Below are 18,249 nucleotides of genomic sequence, written 5' to 3'. Positions count from 1 at the left end.
TATAATTTTTTATAATCATGATGTTCGGGTCAGCTTTGACACATCTCCATTAATTGAACGAGGAATTTGATATCTCCGACCAGACCAACATACTTCACCAACTCCTTTCTTTATTCTTTACCCTTTTGGGGATGCGATGCCGGTTATGGGACAAGGCGTTGGAGACCATACCAGTTATGATATCATACAAGTGCTTAAACAATCAGCCTCTCAACGATCTTTTTAAGCAATTTTGCCAATATTAAAAATAAAATAAGAACATATATGATGACAATATAATAACAACAACAACAATAATAATAATTATAGTAATTATGTTTAAAGTCCAAGTTAGTCGAGAGGAAATGACTAAGTTGTCTCCTCGTAAGGCTTTGCTACCAAACCAAATTAAAGATCATTCACGTTGTTTCAACAAATACCAGAGAGATTTTGAAAAAATGTGAAAGGAGGTATACATGTGAAACCCTTTGAAATGGGTTAACAATGAAAACATTCGTTTTGAACCTAAACAGATTTAACATATCATGGTGGATAAATAGCATAATGCACACAAGCTTACCAGGCAAAGACTGCTTTTATGTTTACTGTTGCAATTTCACTTTCAATGCTTCAATTACTGCAGAGAAGTCCTGGTCACTAAGTCCATGAGATTTCGCAACCTTGTAGAGTTCATTAGTTGCTGCAGCAATTGGAATAGGTTGTGAAACAGATTCCGCTAAACCCAGAGCTAGACGAAGGTCCTGAGACAAGCATATTTTTTCGGTTAGAAGAGACAATTTAGTTTGCATACACTAGGCAGTCCTCGAAGGGTTAAGAAAACCTTTTGCTGATGCTTCAGAGGAAACGCTGTTGGATACGAAGATTTAACCATTGAAGGACCTTTAACGGCATACATTGGAGCACTAATAGCACCCTGTGAGATCACCTGTGTTAGACCATGGAGCAAAAATTAGCGACAGATATAAGACATATTTCCAGGTTCAATGCCCCCTGTGAGAAATATTATAGTAGGAAATCCTTTGAAAAGAGGATGAAGATCTCCTAGCATATTAGAGGCAAAAAGAAAGGCAGCAAATCTTCACCCTGCATACTCAAATGAAGATGAAAATCAATTAAGGATTCATCTTATGCGTTTTTCTCATTTTACTTTTCCTCGGGCACATTTATCTATTTTACATCTTTTTCACACCATGCATTGTCCCGAAACTCCAGGAGATATTTTTAAGTCAGCGCAGACTTTTCACTAAGTAGCCATCTCTATAACTTCTCCATACGCAAATAGAATTTGTCATGGAATAGGCTTTCCCATTTGTTTTCCTTTTTGTATTTACTGCTGGCCTAATCGTATCCGAGTAAAGGTAAATCATCAACAACTTCAAATGACGTGGAATTAAATTCTTCCTTAGAAATCCAAGAAGAAGTTTTTGGGATGCTATCAACATTAATTAATCTACAGAAATCCAGTTCAGAAACCCTAAAGAGCACAGACATGCTTCTGGTTTATATTAGTTGCTTACCTCCTCAAGAAAATAATTATATTGTTCTCTTCATTAGACGAGTTATTTGTGACTAGGCAAAGAACAGAAAATTGTGCATGATAATTTATAAATAATAAGAAGATAAAGTGATACAAGAAGCACATTCACAAGGGACCAACCTAAAAAATAAGCTACTCGTTTATCAGGAAATACCTCCACTAATACACTTGGATCAAGCCCGACTTTCTCGCTGAGAACTAATCCTTCAGCAAATGAGGCCATCATACTGCAAATTATTTTAGTGAAAGGAAGGATGACGTTAGTTTTTAGTTGATAGAACAAAACTCTGAAGAGATGAAAATGGATTAAAATCAGCACCTTCCCATAACCATATTGACGACAAGTTTCATTGCAGCTCCATTACCAACTTCACCAAGGTAAAATCTTGACTGAGATAAAGGGCAAAATATTAGAAGGTGGAAAGGGTTGCATCACACTCAGTGAAGAGGCAGAATGAGACCTTCCCCATGATATCCAATAGAGGAGCAGCTTTATCATACAGCACGCTGTCACCTGAATAGTTTGCATCCATAGTTTTAATTAAATTCTTTTTTCTTTGATGGTCACAAGAAATTGACTGAACAGCTTTTGTCAAAATTAGAGATATACATGCATTATCTGTGGATACATTTCATAGGTAAAAGTATCATGTGGACAAATTAAAAGTCAATTGCTTGTCAAAAATATGTTTTCCTATAAACAAAGTTCGAGCAATACAAACTAATTATAAATGAAAGAGTGACTGCTAATTTCCTAAATTTGTAAGACACCAGCCCTCATGCTTCTAAGTTAACAGTAACAAGCCCATCTTTTTTTTTCTTTCTAAAACTAGTACATTTCATAAAATGTCAACTAAGAGTTAAAAATCCAGTCCCCGATACAGGGCACACCTTCTCTGGGTGATGATGGAAGGGAGAGATAGAGTTAGGTATTGCATCTATATTTAGATTTATGAATCACAATTTAAGTATGACATCCATAGGTTTATACACAACTCACAGTTTACCCCCATCCCTTGGAAATATATTACCCAATCGATTTACATAATGTTATGGTGTGTTGTCTTCCAGTTGAAATCACAAATCAAAATACAGTTAACACCACAGATAGGTTTATACGCTACCCAAAGTTCATCCCTCTGATGACCAATTGCTCTAGTATGCGACATGCAGATGTTTGATATTTCAGTTTATATCTCTTTTCTGCGTTAATTCTGTTTTCCAACTTAACGAGAGTTTCCCTAATTGAGATCTTTTTCTTTTGTCTTAGTATCATATTTATTATATGATCAGAGGGTGGTTTTGGATATGAGAGATTAGCTTGTAGAGAGAACTGCCTCATTTTTCTAGTAATCACTGAGCTGTCTCATTTACACTTCCTTCTTCAAGACAAAAGGAAAGCGAAGTCTTTTCGGCAATTAGATATGGACCATATATCGTCATCGGATAACAATGAACTTAAAAGCGTAAGGACAAGCAAATTTTATTATATTAAAAACTTGTAACAGTATCTAACCAATGCATGTTTCATTGTCAATGACTCAAATACATTAAAGGGAAAAGCTTCACCTGCAGTGAGAAATATTAGCTGTCCATCTTCTGCTGGCTTCTTGGACCCTGATACTGGAGCCTGTTCGAGAAAATGGAACATTATTCAACATGGTAACGCACACAAGACAATATTTTACTGTTGTCTGGTTTTCTTTGGTCTGGGGGAAAGGTGGGGAAAAACTGAAGTAAAGCTTTCATATGAAGAATTCATGACAGAGAGGGAACTTTTCACCTCCAAAAAATGAGCTCCAGTAGCTCTAATATGTTCACAGATCAGTTTAGATGTTTCCCCATCAACTGTTGAGACATCTACATAACTGCATTTACCCAAACAGAGTAAAAAGGCAAAAATAAATTTCAGGGAGCAGTATGAAAGAGCCATAAAAAAGCAACCAAAGAAACTTGCATTCAGAAAACGCTGCTCTAACAAATAACAAGAATGATGTACTCACCAGTTTTACATATGACAGTTTGTTAAAACTGAAATAATATTTGCAGTACCAAAAAATTCAGATTATATAAAAATTTGACTTAAAATCTGCCATGAAGGTGTAACTTATAATTAGTTCCTCCTAAAGGTTGGCAACTTTGGATTTCTTTCCTTTCCAATTTCTTGCATCATGAACAATCATAAACCTCATGTTTCCAGATATAACTAAGACAGACATCTAACACAATAAGCAGCAGGAAGAAAAAAAATCATTTTCAAATAAAAAAAAACTAACAAAGCATTTTGCTGCACTTCTTGACTAGAATCTCTTTTAAACTCATTCACATAACTAACAGTAAACTAACTAGAATTCTTTACCTGTCACTCAGTACCAAAAAGAACAATTGTGAAGTTCAAACCTTTAAATTTTTGGAGGAGAGAAAGTAAACCATACCCTTTTCCTGGACCCATTCCTTTTGCAGCTCCATATTTTCCACAAGCAACATCCGCCTGGAAAAATAAGGTAATACTTTCTATATGATTACAGCTTACTAGACATGTCAATATACAGAAAGATGAGAAATGCACTTAAATAAACTTTAAACTCACTGCACTCTCAGGGTCCGCAAGCATGGCAAATGTGACATCACAAGATGCTGCAACCTCCTCAGGGGAGGACTTGTATCTGCAGAAAAGAACCTCAACTTACTTTGAAATGCAAATTATCCTCAAGTACAAGCAGTAATAACAGTCAAGAAAACTTTTAAGTGATTTCATACAAGCATTTGCATGGATCTTTTGTTTTTTTGATGTTAATGATTAGCATAGATTATCATTGGGTACTTCACTGTTGGGTTTTCTTATAAGTTTAAACCAACATTTCCTGGATGCCAACATAAACAAACTTAAGTCTGCAGCATAAACCAAATTGGCATATACTTACTTTGCACCCAAGGAGATGAGGGGTTCACATTTGCTCTTGGTCCTATTCCAAACTGTCACATCACATCTGCAGCATGAGAACAAACACAATAAAATTGTAAGAGACTGAAATTCGATTATTCAGAAAAAGAGGGGTTGAAGTATAAAAATAATGTCTCATTGCTCCAACAAGACCACTTTGTCAGACTGCACATCATTGGTATTAACAATGTGTACTTCTGAAAGATGAACAGTTTAGAGTACTCATAATTCAGTTGGTTAACAAAGAACGATAACAATGACGAGTCTGAAGTTAACTACACACTGTCCAGTGAGTTATGAAGTTCACAAAGTGAAAGCTCACTGAAATCCATCAAATTAGTCTATCAAAGTAAAAATTGGAACATGCCCTGCTTTTATGAGATTTTGTGCCATTGGGTTGCCCATAATTCCAAGACCTAAAAATCCAATACTTGCTGGAAGATCATCAGCTGCAGAAAACACAAATTTCATCAGACAAAATAAACACCTAATATTTCTGTCAGTTGTAAAATAGCATCTGAAGGAGGTATCTGTAACTCAATGGAAAATGACACCTTAAAAGAGGATATCAGGTTTTTGATTATCAATAATTTCATCCTATTTCGATTTTTTACGTGATGTCATACTGCCAGAATATTTTCTTCTTGCTTTCGGATGGGTGGATCAAAGAGAAATGCCTAGTCAATTTTCTATTGCTACTAGCTGATCGTGCTAAAACATACGTTACAGTAGTGTAAAAATTGCTAAAATTTAACGGTTAGCATAATAGATTCAATATCATGCAGCCTGGATAAATCAACTTAAAGAGCTCATCATCATGTTATCCAACATATTTGCCGTTCAACTTTTCAATATCACTGCTTTAGATATCAGCAAGTCCTAAAGACTTTATCAATTTTCTAGCTACAGAAAGAGGCCTTTGTTTAAGATAAGAATTCAGTATGCTTAACAAAATAGATCATTACTATCTAAATTGATTAGTCCAAACTACAGAACCACCAAAAACATTAAAAAAAGCGAAGGAATAAAAAGTCGTCCTCTTCCCTTTTCTACATCTACTAGAATCACATGAGAGCCAGCTGTAGCAGGTAGTATAGCGGATAGCCCAATTAATGGTGTGCAAATGGAGAACAGTTTTTAATAGTTATAGTGAAAATTGGAGGAAAAGGAGAAATGTACCTTTGGGAGCAGAAGTTTGAGCAGAGAAGGCCTTGATTGTAACAAAGAAGCGATGCTTAACTGGGAAAAGTGATAAGGATTTGCAATTCAGGTGAAAGGATAACCGGGGACAAAATGTTGAGCACATTGCCATGGCTGAACAGTGCAAGTGGATAGGAGGATGTTCAAACTGCAATTGGGTTTAACCCATTAATGCCTTTTCCTATTCTGCTACTGCCTTCTATTATTAGCGTCTAGCGACACACTTTTGTCATTTTGCTAACCCTCACTAAATTGGCCTAATACTAAATTTCACTACTTTAAGATAAGTTATTAAATAATTTTTATTTCAACCAAACGCGAAATAAACTCATCATAAAATTAATCTCACAATTAGTTATTCCTTTCTCTTATGCATCTCGAGAAATCACATCTCCAAATCAACTACCAAACAAACACTTATTAAATAATTTTTATTTCAACCAAACACGAAATAAACTCATCATAAAATTAATCTCACAATTAGTTATTCCTTTCTCTTATGCATCTCGATAAATCACATCTCCAAATCAACTACCAAAACAAACTTGTTCTACACAACTTAACAACAGACTATACCCAAATTATTTTTCACGTTTCACGTTGTTTAAAATTCATGAACAGGAAAACTTTTAATTCTAACTTGAAGTTGAATTTCAAATTTTTAAAAACTACTCCAAATTTGTTTTCCAACTTCATCTTTAATTTCAAGTTGATAAAAATGCACCAAACATGAGAAAAGGGCTTTATTATCTCTTGTGCAAAAAATATTAACCAAGCACTACTCAAATCTTCAACATCAACCTCATAAATTTCAAATAAAATAGAAAAATTTCGGAATCTATGGTACATATCTAATTTACCAACTATCAATTGTCCATGTAGGTAAAAGCAACCGTATCATCCAAATTTCAGAGCAGTAACTTCTTCCCTTACCTTAACAGAAAGGGTAAAATAACTTAAGCCAAAAGACTGTGGTTGCAGTTCTCGCAGATCAGTATGCTAAATACAATCTACAGATGGTTTACTCGAAAAATAAGCAGGTTACATCTAACTGAATCATTAACCACAAAGAAAACAAACTCAGCAGCAAAGATTTTACGTCTAGCTTGAGCCAACCAAGAGTAGTCGAAACAATTGCAACATTAGACTCGTCAAGAAGGTCTCAATTCCTGTAAGGATGAAACCTTCCACCTGCAGCACCACCATTACCGTATGCTTTTGCACCTCCAGTGCTACCCCCGGTTTCATACCCTTTAGCATTGAAAGATGCAGAACTTCTAGCCCCACCATACCAGCTACCATCATCACTGCTTGCGTATCCTCTACCGCTACCATACCCAGCAGCACCACCATAGCTTCCAGGAGCACCATAGCTAGTGGCTCCGTATCCAGCTGCCCCATACATAGCTCCACTAAACCCAAATCCATAACCATATCCACCATATCCAGAGAAATATCCTGCACCACCTCCGCCATAACTTCCTCCAATGTTTCCATAACCCCCATAGCCAGCACCAGCTCCGCCGCCATAGCCTCCATATCCACCATACCCTCTACTGTATCCACCACCATACGCTCCTTCAGACCCACCGAAGTTATTATACGATCTTGAACCACTGCCACCACGATGCTGCCTGCTCTCAATTGCACTTTCAGCACCAGCTCTTTTTGGCTCAGCCCTCTTAATTTCAACCTGAAAATATCAAAATGTCAGAGCTGTATACATTTCATTTAACATAAGCACCAGAGAGAGAAACACAATCATGACTAGCACAGAGTCCGCATAACTTACTTGTTTGCCATGGATTTCATGCATACGGCCATTGTTTAGAACTTTTTCAACGGCATTTTCACTATCAAAAGTAATAAAGCCAAAGCCTCGGGATCGACCACTCTCACGGTCCAGCATGATTTGTTGCTCCAGAACATGGCCATAAGAAGAAAAATATTCCTTCAACTCATCTACAATGAATCGCTGGATTAAAAATCTCTTTTAGATCGTAGACAATAAGAACTCTTCTTTAATAATACCTTCAGTTAAAGTTAATGGAAGACCGCCAACAAAAATTTTCTTTGTTTTCGGAGATCCTTTAACTTGCATGTCCTCCTTAGGTACTGTCCTCTTCACTTCCACCTGATACACAAATTGCATTATATTTAGTGAACACATTAACTTCCATAAAGGAGGATAATAAACCAGATAAAACATGATAGTACAAGATACTCCCACACATAAATCCTACCGTTCTACCGTCTATGATGTGCTCTTCCTCTAAAACCTTATTTGCAGCTTCTGGGTCTGCAAATGTTACAAAGCCGAATCCCCGTGGCCTTCCAGAGACCTTATCCATCATTATTACACAATCTGTTATCTCTCCAAACCTGCTGAAATACTTCCTAAAAGATTCTGCAAAAATAACATGTACAAATTAAGCATAGCTGAGAATAGGATATAAGAGTACAAAGTATAGACGAACAGGGACACATGCATTAACTAACATACACCAGTTGGAAGTGCATTTATACAACAATAAAACTGTTTGTCTGTTTAAAATTACAAAGATTCACCCAAAACAGAAAAAAAAAAGGCCAATAAGGAAGGAGATAATGAACTCGCAAATAGTTACAAGAAAGCTAAAACAAAGCAGAATTTTCATGTCAAAGAAGCATGACTCAAAGGTTGCAGTGTTTTCTACTTTTCTATTGAGGTCTATCCTATACACTACTGTGTATTTCCTTGTGAAACCTACTTGGAATTGCTTTACTTGAACCGAGGGTCTTTCGGAAACAACATCTCTACTTTCACAAGGAGGGTAAGGTCTGGGTTCACACCACCCAGACCCAACTTCTAAATTACAATGGGTATGTTGTTTCAGATGTCTATCCTGCAGAGGTACTCAAGAACACACCACAAGATCAAACTTCACTCACATTTCTCCCGCATCACTTTTACAGCCCCCACCGTAGTGATCCTATAACTTCCATTACGGTTGATATATGCTGAAAAAAGAAGACCATCAACGCAAGGGGGACTTCCTCCATAGAATACCAGTTTGTGTCATGCATTCAGAAAGAAATTTCTCTTGGAGAAGAGCCACAACACATTTTTTTACTCCTTTTTTGAAAAAAGGAACCAACGCAAACCAAATTCAACAAACCATGGAACTAACCCTAGTGATGGAGCTAATGTGTGAGCATGATGTCATTGTGAATAAATCAGTAAGCAAAGATGGTTATGAGTTATAAGATTCCAAAAAGTCCAACATTTCATATTCGTTGGGCAAGAAAATGCTCAAGAAATAAAATTATGAAATGAAGACCCAAAATTTTATATATTAAATATCTTGGATCTTTAATCCAAGGAAGGAGGGAAATCGACGTTGATGTCAAACATCGTATTGGTGCAGCGTGGATGAATGAAGTTTGCCTCTGAAGTATTCTGTGATAAAAATATACCACATAAACTTAAAGTAAATTTTACAGAGTGGTGGCTAGTCAACTTTGTTGTATGAGGGAGTGTTGACCATTCAAAAACTCTAGTGTTCAAAAAATGCAAGTTGGGGAAATGAGGATGTTGTGATGGTCTGATAAAGGTATGCGCAGACTAGGAGCAAAGGATTAGAAATGAAGATACCATGACAAGGTGGGAGTGGCATCCGTGGTGGACAAGATAAGAAGTGACGCTGAGATGGTTTGGACATGTGTAGATAGGAGGGTGTGGAGGTGGATAATTAGGATACAAGGTTAGTACTTAGTTGGTAGTAGAGTGTTGTCTTGCTTTTCAACAGATTTAGGCTTGTTGGTATTCGTCATGTTGGCCTTATTCTTGTAGTTCCTTGATTTTCATATCTATCACTGTTTGTTGTTTATTGTGTATCAAATTATCGCGCCATTTTGTTGTTGTTAATGTTCCTTTCTTGAATGATCTACACTGTTTTTCTTAATGATTGTTATGTTATCTTCAATATCATTTTTTCTTTTCATAACTACTTTTATTTGTTGCACCTAAGATGAAGGTCCATTGGAAAAAACTTATATAAGGTTTGTGTACAATCTACCTTCGCATGGATTTCACAGGGCATGTTGTTGTTTGTAATTAAAATACTAACTTCCATGCAAGATGGAAATTTTCCTATCACAAGCTCATATTAAGTAAGGTTTCAAAATTTCCACTACATCAGAACCAAATTCTAAAATGAACAAGCAGGACTGCTATACAGCTATACTAGAAAATCAACTAATATTTGTCTTCAAATTTATCATTGATTCATATATAAATGAAAAGCTAAAACACTTGTATACACCAAGTATAAACAGACTATGCTAAAACAGGTGAAAGGGACATTAAAACGGCAAATAAGTAGTATGGAATATTAACAGCATGAGTACCTTCTCTGGTCTCCCAAGCAATGCCTCCGACGAAAAGCTTTCTATGAACAAGCAAAACCAGCAGTTACAATAATTTCGGCATGGCCTCATGCAGGAATGGGGATTTGCCATTATCTAAAACCTAAAGACCCAAACTATAAGCTATAAGCTATAAACTACTAACTACAAACTACAAACTACAAACTAACCCTGCAGAAGAATCATCGAGTGAATGCTTTAATTCATGTCCTGCACTACCATCGTTTCGTTCCTGCTCTTCTGAGAAATTTTGCTCAGCTACATAATCCATTGGTTCCTATTCTTTCTCTAACTACGAAGATACCTGCAAATGAATACGAGATTATTTCCAACTACACCCTATATTTTTGTTTTACCTGTGGTTCCGCAAGTTTTCGTCTAAACCCTAGAGGGAGGAAAAAGAAGAAACCCTAACAAAACCTTGACAAATACCAGAGGCGTAGGTAGCTTGTGAATTTAGTCGAAACTGACGGAAGACCGAGAGTGCCTGTAATTGCAAAAACCCTAGCTGCTTTGCTCTTCTTACTGTTTATTAAGACGGGGAAGTTGCCGCCGAGTCGGACTTCTTATAGGTTCTGTTCAATTACATTTTTTTTTTCGGAAAAGGGCCTAAAATACCCTTGAACTATTAAAAATGGTACAAAATTACCCTCCATCCACCTATTAGTCCTAAAATACCCTTGCTGTCTACCTTTAGGTCCTATATTACCCTTTATTTTTAACGGTCACTTTTTAAATTCAATTAATAAATTAATTAATGACGTGGCAATTTTCTATTGGCCGAATTTTAAATAACCTAAATTAATTTAAAAACCCACCCATTCCCAAATTAGACCCGCCCCAAATTCAATTAACCCATCAACTTCTAGAACTCTTGCTAATTCTTCAGCTGCTAACGAACATTCTCAATCAGATCGTATCATGTTAAAGGAAAAACTGCATTTTCTGATGCTAGGATTCTATTGGTAGTCATAAGCCGAAGCTTAGCATATAGTTTTCGTACAAAGCTGGGATTGCTTCTCTAGCTTAAGATATCATTTCCGGGGCTTAAAATTGTGTCTCCAACCTCTTTTATGCATATTGAATAATTTGAAATCAATCTTACCTGAGAGTTTGGTCATCTCAGAGATTATTTTCATCACTCTGATAAGTCATCACAAGATTTTTCTGTAACAGTTCAACGGGTTGAGTCTTAACTTTTCCCAACTTGCAGAAACGGTTAGAGAGCTTAACAGAAGCGGAATTACAAGTATTGCTTGAGCAGGTTGAAGAAGAGAAGACCCACCTGACTAGTGGTGAAGAGGTCAAATAGATATTGTTTTCCTTGTGGCTACGTATCACATTTTTGCTGGGACAAAGAAGTTGATGGGTTAATTGAATTTGGGGCGGGTCTAATTTGGGAATGGGTGGGTTTTTAAATTAATTTAGGTTATTTAAAATCTGGCCAATAGAAAATTGCCACGTCATTAATTAATTTATTAATTGGATTTAAAAAGTGACCGTTAAAAATAAAGGGTAATATAGGACCTAAAGGTAGACAGCAAGGGTATTTTAGGACTAATAGGTGGATGGAGGGTAATTTTGTACCATTTTTAATAGTTCAAGGGTATTTTAGGCCCTTTTCCGTTTTTTTTTTAAAGAATAAAATTCAATTTAATATTCATTATTTGTGTATGAAAATTAGCGTATATATTAATTTTTTGTTTTTAATTACTGATTCACCTTTTTTTTTATTAGTGATTTTAATTATTTGTCTATTTTGATAATTTAAAATAATGACAAAATGTTTTTAAATATTACTATATCTTTAATCAATTATTTCTTAAAATTTTAAAGTTTTAAATTCATTCACTTCATAATTAATATTAAAAAAATAATAAATTTATTATTTTTATAATTATGTTTTTTAATATGTGTATAAATTTAAAAATGTACAATTAATTAGAGACAGAATAATAAAAGATGGAGGTTGAAAAACTTAATGAAATTATTTCCAAATATATTCATTCATTATAGGAAGATGCTTGATAAATTGTAAATTACCATATGAATTTGATTTTAATTTAAATAATGTTGATGAATAGTGTTTTACTATTAAATTCATATAGGATTAAAAAAATGTACATTTAAAGTTGCGTCAATATTATTTTAACCCCAATAACAACTAATATATGTATGTTAATATAAGAAAAACTGATTTTTTTTTATTAATACAAATACATGAATTATTCAAATTTTATTTTTATGTTTTAAATTTAATTCTATTACGATTTACTAACTTCACTTGCATCATCTCATATCGTCAACTCAATAGAATGGGATGGGATAGGCCTAGCACTTTATTCTCCGAGTCACATTTCGCTAGTATTTTGATTCGCTTATTTAATAATTTATCGATAAAAACTTAATTACTGATAAAATTTATCTAAAATAAATAAAAATAAATTTCCTATAACATCATAATAGAAGTTAAATCTCAAACAAGATAATAGTATATTTAAACTGATGTTAGTACGATAAATCATAATTCACCTATATTATACTAATAAGTTATGAGTAATTTATTAAATAGGTAAAATTTTGATTTACGATCATGCATAAAAATACGAGAAATAACAATGAGTTCACATAAAAAATGAGGAATACTCCATTTTTCATTTTTAGTTAACTTGCTTTCCACCCAAAAAATAACAAAAAATAAAAAATAAAAATGAATCTTAAGTAAAACTCGAAATTTGAATTTTAACCCAACATAGCTTGACCCTACTTTAATCCAAGACTCAGCTTTCGATCCCCACTAAGATTCAATTTAAAGACCTAAAATACACTACTATATTTGATTCGAAACATTAAATCCTCTATGGATAGTCGAGATTAGATTGCGGATCTCAGCTTGGATCCGAATCTTAAAATTCGATTCAGAATCTAACGTGAAAAACAATATTGATTCAAGACACTACTCTCAATTTTATCCCCAAATTGAGGCTCAGAATTCAGACTTAGACTCAATTTTAACTTGATATTCCACTTCCATTAAGAAACACGACTCTCGACCTCAATTTATGACCTAACTCCTGATTTCAAGGTTACGATGAGTGTTTTCTTATGCGTTACTAATTGCAAAAGTAATGTATTATTTTCAACTTCATCATCAACATTATTTTTTTATGACATCCACAAATAAACCTCTAAACATGTATCACTTTCATCCGGATAATCCAAAAGATTATTAACGTCAATCTTTTTTAGTAACCGACATTATTAATCACAATTTAAAATTCATAAATAACATTTTCACAAAAGACTTTTAAGTTAATATATATAAATTTATTGATTAAACAACACCTCTACAAAATCATAGCAATACTTTTGACTTATTCATATTTGACTTAAATATATTTTTCGTGTGCATATGATAGTTTTATCTTGTTTTCAATTCGATTTGATTTATTGCCTTTTTCTCGAACACGCTCGAGCGGCACCGCCGAAGGTGGCTTTATAAATTTGAAACCATCAAAAACAACTGCTCGCACCCAAAACCCTTTTACCAGTTCCCTCCTTTTCCCCTTATTCACTTCTGTCGTTTCAAAACCAACACAGATTTCTAATCCGTTCACCATGAGTAATAATTCCAATAAAGATCAGTTCGACATGTCCGATCTCGGCGGTTCCCTCCCCGCCGCTGCCGCCGGTAAAATCCCTAATCGCTCGTTTTTTATTGATGAATTAAAATTAGTTCCATTCATTTTATGGTTGTTTCTGTGTAGCTTTGAGTGCCGAGGATCGTGCTGGCTTAGTCAACGCGCTCAAGGTTTGGTTAATAATATTTTGGTTCCAATTGTTTTCTATCTAAACGCTACCAGTTTTCATCTTTGTTTTTTTTTGTGGAATTTGTAGGATAAGCTTCAGAATCTGGCTGGGAAGCATATGGATATACTCGAGACTTTGACGCCACCAGTTAGGAAGCGTGTAGATGTTCTAAGAGAGCTTCAGGTGCTTTTATTCATCGCTAAGACGTTCATGTTTTTTTTTTCTTATATACGTTTTTAATTTGGTATTTGATGGTATAGTAGGACTGATTAGTCTGTTTTGTTTAGTATGTAAGTGATTGAGTTAAAGCTGCGTTGTAATTCAATCTATAGTTTGAATATAATGTATAGGTTGATAAATGTAGAGAGGAATGTGAGTGATATCTGAAGGTTTTGAGGTACTAGTTTAGGGAGAACAAATTGTTTTTTTGGAAGCTTAAAGTTTTTCATGTTCCATGGTGCATAGTGGCACCGCGTAAGAAGTTAGGAGTGTTAGATAGGCTTTGCTATTATCTGTAGAGTTTGTTTTCCACCAAATTGGTTGAACTCCTTTGTCTCTTTACTTGACAGGGTATGGCCTGTGCTAGCACGTGTATAGACTGTAAACCAACTATAAGCTAAATAATTCTCACAATAGATACTGATCATGTGCTTCCTTTCTTCTATCTTTTCTGTTCCTTAGTGGAACCAGAACCAAATGATTATGATCTTTGCAAGAAATAATTAAATTAACTATTTAGGAGAAACAGTTTCTTGTTTTTACCGTCCCTACCTTGGACTTCTTTTTGTGACAAGAGAATTCACAATCGCTACCCTTCGGATGCTCATTATCTAGATTATACTCCTAGTATATTTAAGTTTTAGAACATTCCACCATACATGAAGTTATTAGACTCTTAACTTCCATAGATAGATGGTCAGGGTCCTTGTTCCAAAGTGATGTCTAACAAATACCACCTTTTCAGCTTTTAAATGTCCAGTCTCACGTAAAATAGACCAACATACAGTAGAAAAAGATTCATTGGACAGAAAATGCTGGACAACTATGTTTTATATGATCCAGAGTGAGGAAAAAAGTACTTCGATGATATTAAATAGCAAGTGAAAAAGGATTGGAAAAAATATCTTTTTCCTAAAATTCTCCTTTCCTTCAGTTAATATCACACTTTTTCTTAATGAATATTCACTCTAGATTTCTTAGACCATCTAGCTATTAATTCATTGTTTTAACAAAATAGCAGGCTGTTAGGAATATCCTTATGACAGATAGCAGTGAAGATCATGGTGTGTTACTAGTCATGCCTGATTTTTATGTACATTTATATGAGAGGAAGATAGACTGGCAGATGAATATGACCATGGTTTTGGTGACTGTGCCCTGTTGCAGCTGGTTGTCCTTTAATATAACTTGGTATAAGTTTTGCCCATCTAGAAAGACACACATATTGCATATTAATATGCTATGTTTTGTGATGGCATGACCTCTTATTCAGACATTTCTATTTTCTTTCTCCAGTAAGGCTTAAAACTTCGGAAATATGGTCACGGAGGACTAAATTCTTAACATAATGATTAATTTGCGGTGTCCATTCTCATTTTCTCCAACCATTTTTTATATGTGGATTAGATTAGCTTTTTACACGGGGCTGGCATATTTCCATATGCTCCCTGTAAATGTAAGAAAAAGGGTTAACATGATTTTGTCTAAATATAGAGCCAACATGATGAGCTGGAAGCAAAGTTTTTCGAGGAGAGGGCTGCACTAGAAGCTAAATACCAAAAGCTGTATGAACCATTGTATTCAAAGGTGGGAAGAATAACTCTGTCCATGGTAGCGTCGAGATTAGTTCTCCCACCCCTCCCTAACCCACCCCACCCCCCAAAAAGAGAGAGAGAAAGGAAATGATATGGTTTGGCTGTTTTGTGGATGTGTGCAGAGATATGAAATAGTAAATGGGGTTGTCGAAGTGGAGGGTGTTGATGAAGCTCCCATGATCCAGGGCGACGATAACGAGACTGAAAATGGTAAATTATTTATTGCATTTCATTCATCCATGCAGATTGATCTTGACACAGACTTTAATTTTTTATGGTGTTAATTTAGTGCCAGAGAAAGGTGTTCCCAACTTCTGGCTGACTGCAATGAAGACTAACGAGATATTGGCAGAGGAGGTAAATAATAATAATATTATTTCTTGGTCTGAGTTATTGGTTGTTTAATTGATTGCAAATGACTGCTGTAGATCTCTGAGCGTGATGAAGAAGCCTTGAAGTACCTCAAGGATATCAAGTGGTGCAAGCTTGATGATCGAAAGGGCTTTAAGCTTGAATTCTTCTTCGATACACATCCTTTCTTCAAGAATTCTGTCTTGACTAAAACCTATCACATGATTGATGATGATGATGATCCCATATTGGAGAAGGCCATAGGGTAATGTTCTGTTTTTACATACTGTTATCCTATTCTTTGTATGTTTATTTGATGTGTGATGTCTTGCAGGACCAACATTGAATGGTATCCCGGTAAATGCTTGACACAGAAGATCCTAAAAAGGAAGCCAAAGAAAGGGTCAAAGAATGCTAAACCCGTAATTAAGACTGAGAGCTGTGAGAGCTTTTTCAATTTCTTTAATCCACCACAAGTACCTGAAGATGATGATGATATAGATGAAGATGCGGTAGGTTCAATAACTTTGATTTTGTTTTTTTACTATGCAATGCAGAATGTTCTTGATCTTATTTGGTGATTACTGTCTTGACAGGCTGAAGACCTGCAGAATCTAATGGAACAAGATTACGATATTGGGTCTGTCGCTACTCCCACCTTTTCCCTTTACCTTTAGGATTCGTCATGAATTGATGTCCAGATTTGCTTTGAACCTGGTCCCAATAACTTCTACATGTTCTGGAATTCTGTGGTGTTAATATGTTAAACTGAAAGAGTGAATCTGATGTTTCCATTTGGGACTTCCATGTTTGCAGCTCGACAATCCGGGACAAAATCATCCCCCATGCTGTGTCATGGTTCACAGGTGAGGCTGCTGAAGGGGATGAATTTGAAGATATCGAAGGTGATGATGATGAGGATGATGAAGAAGAGGACGAAGAAGAGGACGATGAGGACGAGGATGAAGATGAAGAAGAGGAGAAGAGCAAAAAGAAGGTACTATTTGTTTAGCTTGCTTCTAAAAAGTTATTTATATTTTCCCCTTGTTTTTCTGGTGATTTCTTCTTTCTTCTTTCTTTTTCTTTTGTGTCTATCCCGAATGGTTTATACGATTGTCCTAGTCGTTCAACAGTAAAGGTTAGATGAACGAACTGCTTTGATGTATCATTTCTTTTAGGTGATAATGTAAATTTCCTTTCGTTTTCTTGAGCATGTGATGTGTATTTATTTGACAAAATTGCAGAAGAGTGCCAAAGCACAAGCTGGAGAAGGTCAACAGGGAGAACGTCCTCCCGAGTGCAAGCAGCAGTAGTTTGTGTTGTGTGCCCATAACAGCTCATGAAGCATGTCATTGCTTGTTGATTTCGTGTTGGCCGTGTTGTTATATCTGCTCATTCTTTGCTTTTTTTCCCAATCTTCCTTTTTGTTTGGTTATCAATCTTGTAAAATCTAATGGGGCTTTGTGTGTTTGCTTGGGGTAAGCTTTTGCTTATAACAAGAATTTCATATTTATGTCCTGTTCTTTGCCTATATCAACATCTGGTTTCGTTTAAGTTTGTGTTTTAGCTCAACTTAAGCGGCTGTTCAGCGGTGATAGATAGTTTCTTAGCCTGTATTTGGACATGCTATTTCATATTATGATTCACAGCAACAGTTGGACATGTGATGTGAAATTATGATTCATATTCCAAATTCTCTAAAAAAGGGATTCCATTTTTTCTAAAAAAAAATGTAAAACTTATCTCAGATTTTGGAAAAAAGAAAAATTGTGTAGTGTGAAGAGATCCCTATAAAATTATGTGCATTATAAAGTCTGTAATCAAGGCCTTGGGAAGTTCGTATTGTATGGTTAACAAAACTTAAACTTAATTTAAAATTGATCTTATTTCAAATTATGATTCCAAATCACATGTTCAAACAAGCCATTAATCTCTCGATCTTAGCTTTAACGCATCAAAGTTATTTGACACAGAGAGGAAACGACCTCCTATAACTACTAACAAATCTCTCAATTTTAGCTTTGTTTCATCAAAGTTACTTTGCACATGGAGGAAATAACCTACGACTACTAACAAGTTGAGTAGAAGGAAATGATTATTTTTTTCATATGTTTGTTGTGTTTATATTTTCTAATGTGTAAAATAATATCTTTGATATGAAGGACCAAATTAGAAAAAATCCTCAA

The 18,249-nt window shown here is 35.1% G+C and overlaps 3 protein-coding genes across 6 annotated transcripts; 1 reads left to right on the top strand and 2 right to left on the bottom strand.

Annotated features, from left to right (window-relative positions):
• Positions 1 to 294: 294 nt before the first annotated feature.
• LOC107015104 (glyoxylate/succinic semialdehyde reductase 2, chloroplastic) lies at positions 295 to 5,876 on the bottom strand. Its single transcript, XM_015215277.2, has 12 exons — positions 5,661 to 5,876; positions 4,849 to 4,930; positions 4,462 to 4,527; positions 4,128 to 4,203; positions 3,973 to 4,028; positions 3,321 to 3,405; positions 3,107 to 3,167; positions 1,999 to 2,051; positions 1,857 to 1,927; positions 1,692 to 1,764; positions 821 to 925; positions 295 to 740 (listed from the first exon to the last, which is right to left on the bottom strand). The coding sequence occupies exons 1-12, from the start codon at positions 5,791 to 5,793 to the stop codon at positions 582 to 584; spliced, it is 1,020 nt and encodes a 339-aa protein (XP_015070763.1). The 5' UTR covers positions 5,794 to 5,876; the 3' UTR covers positions 295 to 581.
• Positions 5,877 to 6,470: 594 nt separating this feature from the next.
• Positions 6,471 to 10,670, bottom strand: LOC107015359 (heterogeneous nuclear ribonucleoprotein 1-like). 4 transcript variants are annotated; one of them, XM_015215609.2, is made up of 7 exons: positions 10,521 to 10,670; positions 10,259 to 10,392; positions 10,071 to 10,111; positions 7,925 to 8,088; positions 7,713 to 7,815; positions 7,474 to 7,643; positions 6,844 to 7,374 (listed from the first exon to the last, which is right to left on the bottom strand). In XM_015215609.2, the coding sequence occupies exons 2-7, from the start codon at positions 10,357 to 10,359 to the stop codon at positions 6,844 to 6,846; spliced, it is 1,110 nt and encodes a 369-aa protein (XP_015071095.1). In that variant the 5' UTR covers positions 10,360 to 10,392; positions 10,521 to 10,670. The 4 variants fall into 4 exon arrangements, with proteins under 4 accessions (XP_027771266.1, XP_027771265.1, XP_015071095.1 ...); XM_015215610.2 differs by having other exon boundaries at positions 10,509 to 10,635; XM_027915465.1 differs by having other exon boundaries at positions 6,471 to 7,374; positions 10,071 to 10,191; positions 10,259 to 10,631.
• Positions 10,671 to 13,529: 2,859 nt separating this feature from the next.
• LOC107012103 (nucleosome assembly protein 1;4-like) lies at positions 13,530 to 17,679 on the top strand. Its single transcript, XM_015211840.2, has 11 exons — positions 13,530 to 13,779; positions 13,856 to 13,899; positions 13,986 to 14,081; positions 15,612 to 15,704; positions 15,835 to 15,922; positions 16,002 to 16,069; positions 16,141 to 16,328; positions 16,398 to 16,575; positions 16,660 to 16,703; positions 16,880 to 17,060; positions 17,308 to 17,679. The coding sequence occupies exons 1-11, from the start codon at positions 13,707 to 13,709 to the stop codon at positions 17,374 to 17,376; spliced, it is 1,122 nt and encodes a 373-aa protein (XP_015067326.1). The 5' UTR covers positions 13,530 to 13,706; the 3' UTR covers positions 17,377 to 17,679.
• The last annotated feature ends 570 nt before the right edge of the window (positions 17,680 to 18,249 follow it).

The sequence above is a fragment of the Solanum pennellii genome, chromosome 3, assembly GCF_001406875.1.
Source record: "Solanum pennellii chromosome 3, SPENNV200".
In the NCBI taxonomy this organism is placed as follows: domain Eukaryota; kingdom Viridiplantae; phylum Streptophyta; class Magnoliopsida; order Solanales; family Solanaceae; genus Solanum; species Solanum pennellii.
This window is presented reverse-complemented; position numbering and strand designations above follow the sequence as displayed.

Coding starts and splice junctions, on each gene's coding strand:
- LOC107015104 (XM_015215277.2), bottom strand. CDS start 5,793: ATGGCAATGTGCTCAACATTTTGTCCCCGGTTATCCTTTCACCTGAAT. Junction 2,052..3,106: donor GCTAATATTTCTCACTGCAG/GTGAAGCTTTTC, acceptor CAAACTATTCAG/GTGACAGCGTGCTGTATGAT. Junction 1,928..1,998: donor TATTGGATATCATGGGGAAG/GTCTCATTCTGC, acceptor CCTTTATCTCAG/TCAAGATTTTACCTTGGTGA.
- LOC107015359 (XM_015215609.2), bottom strand. CDS start 10,359: ATGGATTATGTAGCTGAGCAAAATTTCTCAGAAGAGCAGGAACGAAAC. Junction 7,644..7,712: donor TCCATTAACTTTAACTGAAG/GTATTATTAAAG, acceptor GATTCATTGTAG/ATGAGTTGAAGGAATATTTT. Junction 7,375..7,473: donor ATGAAATCCATGGCAAACAA/GTAAGTTATGCG, acceptor TGATATTTTCAG/GTTGAAATTAAGAGGGCTGA.
- LOC107012103 (XM_015211840.2), top strand. CDS start 13,707: ATGAGTAATAATTCCAATAAAGATCAGTTCGACATGTCCGATCTCGGC. Junction 14,082..15,611: donor ATGTTCTAAGAGAGCTTCAG/GTGCTTTTATTC, acceptor GTCTAAATATAG/AGCCAACATGATGAGCTGGA. Junction 15,705..15,834: donor ATGAACCATTGTATTCAAAG/GTGGGAAGAATA, acceptor GGATGTGTGCAG/AGATATGAAATAGTAAATGG.